The sequence below is a fragment of the Phodopus roborovskii genome, unplaced genomic scaffold (genome assembly GCF_943737965.1).
Source record: "Phodopus roborovskii unplaced genomic scaffold, PHOROB, whole genome shotgun sequence".
Classification (NCBI taxonomy): domain Eukaryota; kingdom Metazoa; phylum Chordata; class Mammalia; order Rodentia; family Cricetidae; genus Phodopus; species Phodopus roborovskii.
The window spans coordinates 46,344-50,867 of record NW_026126129.1 but is presented as its reverse complement, the minus strand read 5'-3'; the positions used below and the strand labels follow the sequence as shown (position 1 = coordinate 50,867).

At 35.7% G+C, this 4,524-nt stretch overlaps 1 protein-coding gene across 1 annotated transcript; it reads left to right on the top strand.

The window, feature by feature from the left end:
- The first annotated feature begins 2,510 nt into the window (after positions 1-2,510).
- Positions 2,511-3,480, top strand: Cpxcr1 (CPX chromosome region candidate 1). The gene is made up of 5 exons (XM_051179532.1): positions 2,511-2,586; positions 2,729-2,818; positions 2,875-3,064; positions 3,170-3,228; positions 3,371-3,480. Exons 1-5 carry the CDS (start codon positions 2,511-2,513, stop codon positions 3,478-3,480), a joined length of 525 nt encoding a protein of 174 aa, XP_051035489.1.
- Positions 3,481-4,524: the final 1,044 nt, after the last annotated feature.

Below are 4,524 nucleotides of genomic sequence, written 5' to 3'. Positions count from 1 at the left end.
GCTGCTGTGAGCTCATGAGTACAATAGACAGAAAGCACTTTGTCACAAAAGTACTCCCCAAACTCTGGCTCTTGCTATCTTTGTACCACTTCTACTATGATAGACACTGAGTGTGGTTGGGAGAATAAGATGAAATTAATCACTTGGGGATGAATAGTCCATAGTCACTTATACTGTTTACTGTGACTACTTATGAATCTGTGTTAACCACTGTCTACTAGATTAAGAAAATTTCTTGATGAAGGATGAAAGATGTAGTAATCTATAGGTATAAAAATAAAATGTAAAATCATTAGAAAGTAATTTTTGATAAGTCTGCTTAGCAAAATAAAAGTACATTCTCCCTAGAATATGTAATCTCCCCAGCCATGAGTTGTTCGCTAGATTTATAGTAATGTGTGTGAGTTCTAATTAGAAAGCTGTTTATTAACTCCATAGCAATAATACCAACAATGGATCAACGGGCATATCTTGTCACACTGGTCATTATTTTGGCTCATTTGGCTGTCAGCAGCATAAGACTATTGATAATTATTCTCCTATAGCAAATTATAATACCTCCTGGTACTATGAAAGTTGCTCATAGGTTGCTCACCCAGAAGTGGTCATATGCGCACATACATAAAGGTGGCATTAGTTGGACTCCGTGGGCTATAAATTAAACAAAGAACATGATACACATATTGGGCAAGAGACTTGGGAGTGCCTGGAAGAAGTTGGAGGGATAATAGAGTGATCTAAGTTATCTAAACACATTTTCTATTTTTTTGAGTTTCTCAAAGAATAGGTTATTTTTTTAAATAAATAAACAACTTCTGTATCTGTTTTTCTGCTCTAAAATAATTGCTACCTGAATTTATTCTCACTCAATTCAGATAGGAGAATTGGATACACAGTGTTTAGAAATTTAGAAAGCACTGAAAATATTTCTGCAGGTAAATGGCAGGAAGAAAGACATTAGAATAAGAGAAGCAAGGAGAGGGTACATTAGCAAGTGGACATTTTAATTAGTTACTATCAACCATATGTTTCTCTGTAGTAACTATCAGCTTAATCAACACTAAAGCAATGTGATTGTTAAGTGAGTGATGAATCTGAAAGTGCTTTTAATCAATTAACACTGAATCTGGATTTAACACCTTTCTATCCACTTTTCTTTTCTCACTGCCTTTTATTTATTTATTTTTTACATTATACTGTATACATATAATTTAAAAGAGCAGACAAAATTTGAAAGGAAGGAAGGGTAGAGAAAATGGAGGAAAGATAGGAAGGAAAATTCTACAGAAAAGATAGCTCAAATTTGATCACAAACATCCAAAATTTTTCTGTTTATCAATCAAAAAAGATGCTTAAATTTCTTCCAAGGGTATATCCACATGAAATGGCCTTTTTTTCCTATTTTAGATAACAATTTCAGTTCCCTCTCCCTCCCATCCTCCCATTCCTCTCACAGACCCCACAATTCATCCTCCATCCACTCCCCAGGGAAGTTGAGCCTGTTCCATGAGGGATCATCAATTCTGTCAAATCATTTGGGGTAGGGCCCAGGCCCACCCCATCTCTCTAGGATAAGGGGTTATCCATCCCTTCATGGGGAATGAGCTCCTGTAGTCTGTTCCTGCACTATGGATACATCCTGGTACCATTGTTAGAGATAACTACACTTCCCAGGCCTCCTAACTGAGACCCACAATCAGGGCATCTGGGCCAGTCTTATGCTGGTTTCCCAACAATTAGCCTGGGTTCCATGATCCCCCTTGTTCAAATCAGCTGTTTCTGTTGGTTTCTCCAGCCTGTTCTAGACCCTTTTGCTCATCACTTCTTCCTCTCTGCAACTAGATTCTAGGAGGTAAGCTCAGTGATTAACTGTGTGTGTCTGCTTCTGCTCCAAAGATGATGAGATTGTTGACTACCATTTATGAAATGGCTTTTTATACTTGTCTCAGCCCAGAGTCCAAAGATAATTTTCATGAAATTTATTCAAGGAAAATTCTATTATATTTGACATCCAAAAAGAAGTACCTTTTTTTCTGTACAGAATCTCACAAAGTTTCAAATGTGGAGTACATTCATTAACAATCCAAGGAAAAAATATGTTATTGAAAGTTTATGTGATTTTTTCTTTTCTTTCCTTTTTTCTTCCTTTATTTAGAAATAATCATATTTTACATAACCATCCCAGTTCCCTCTCCCTCCCATCCCCCCATGCCTCCCATTCTACTCCCATTCCATTACCCATCCAATCCCCAAGAAAGGTTTATATGAATTTTATAACTAAGCAATGAAAAAACATTCTTCAAAAGAGATAAAGTTGATTCCATGATTTGAAGTTTTGCTTATTTTATTTTCTGAGTGAAATACTGATAAAATGTTTAGAGTTATGAACAAATATAGAAATAGCACATCTACATTCTTTCTGAAAGACTAAAGTACTGATTTATTAAGAATTGAAACATTCCTCAAGATAATGAAACTTTATATCTCCCCTCCCCCAAATAGTATCTAGCATGTCTTCCACTAACAGAGGAAGTGGTCCAGCTGAAAATGCTGTCAAAAATGCTGAAATTGAGGCACCAAATGGCTGTGAGGCAGAGAAAGAACTTCCACTTGCTGATGCCAACATAATTTCTCAGGTGGAAGCCAATGTATCATGCAGGGAGCCAAGCTCATCAAGTTACCAAGGAGATACAGATCCCCCAAGCAGCATAAAATTACCACTCTGAAGCAGAGAAGACTCAAACTGATCCATCAAATGAAGTTGTAATAGAAGACTCTCTTCCACTACAGAAACCTATTCCTAGAAAGCTTATCTTTCCTAGATTAAGATTGTTTAGAATTATCTGAGTATCCCACAACCACAAACTCATGAAAACAAGCCCTTATCTGATAAAATAAAATTCTACCAAGGAAAAAAGGAAATGAGAATAAATGATTACTTTCTTAGTTCCATACATGACAAAATGCTACATTCTCATTTCCTGTGGTGGCAAGTCCCATTCACTAATATTGATGAGATAAATAGGATGTTTATTCACCTAATGTGTGGCAGATATTTCTCTCCGTCTTAACATTGTCAACATAACAAGTGGATAAAGCATAATTATGTAGCCATTCCAGCACATACAAATGTTCTCAACAATATCAAAATGAATACAGTTTGGGGAAGACCTTTGAGAGTGTACTACTACCATCCAGTTCTTGAAAGAATGACTCCAAGAAAAACTAGTAAGTCCTATAAAAGCAACAATGGAAACCACCCTTCTGTGAGATCAAGATTCTACATGCCACAGTGTCGAACCCATAATGGTGTCCATAGAAAATGTTTTGAGAATCATTTGAGAAATCATGACAAACTGATTGATGCTAGTAATCATAGCCTACAATAATAATTGGAAATATCTGTGTCCCATCTGTGGATGTGATTTCAACAATTTTCAAGATTTTAAACATCATTCCTGTAACTTTTCTGGAAATTAAAGCTGGGTAATTTCTCTCTTTTTTAAAAATTTAGTTCTATAGATAAGCAATGTTAATATTCAATTGAAGCAATGTCTTGTGATCTTTAAATGTAGTTGATTACACTGTACTGCAAAACAGAATGTAAACTGATTATGTACTTCAAAGAACATCTAAGGGAAGATGTTCTGATATATAAAACTGTTAATCTATAGAGTCAGCAGCTAAATGAAGATTATGTTTGCAACTACCTCAACATTGATTTCTGTAGATAGGAGTATTGTTACTGGCCTTCAACAAAACAGGATTATGTTAAAGATAAAAAACAGAGAGCTAGACAAAGACACACCAAGGATTTCTAGATATTCTGCTCAGTGAAATATCTGGTTCACTCCAAATCAATAAAATCATAGTAATGGCATTGCAAATGCTACTTTAATTTTTGTAGCTAGATATGAATGTATGACATGACAAACATACTTTTGCAACTACACCATGTCTATACACTACTGCCAATCCAAAAGATAAATAAACATATGGCCACATAATACAAGTGAAATGACATGTTTTACAGATGAAACATATTAAGCACTAAACATATAGCACACAAAACTATGAGTTGATTTTTGTTTTGAATATATCCGACATGTAATTCCACAACCATCACCTAAATTTTATACTTGGAATATTCCACATATTTAAACAACTCCCTTATCTTGCTCCTTGCAGCTTAATATCTGTGTCTCTTCTTCTCTTTTATCAGTTACTGGGTAAAGGTTCTATGGTGGTATTTAAGGTAGTCATTAATCTCATAATAGGAGAAGGGCATTTAAGGTAGCCTCTCCACTATTGCTTAGATTGCTAGTTGGGGCCATCCTTGTGGATCGCTGGACATTTCCCTAGTGCTGGATTTCTCTTTAAACCTATAATGGATCCCTCTATTAAGGCATAGCCTTTCTTGCTCTCCTCTATTTTTCCCTTTACTCTATCTTCTTGATCCCTCATCTTTTCTTCCCACCGCCTGGAGTACTACTCACTGGGGGAGGGGGGGATGAAATCTTGAAA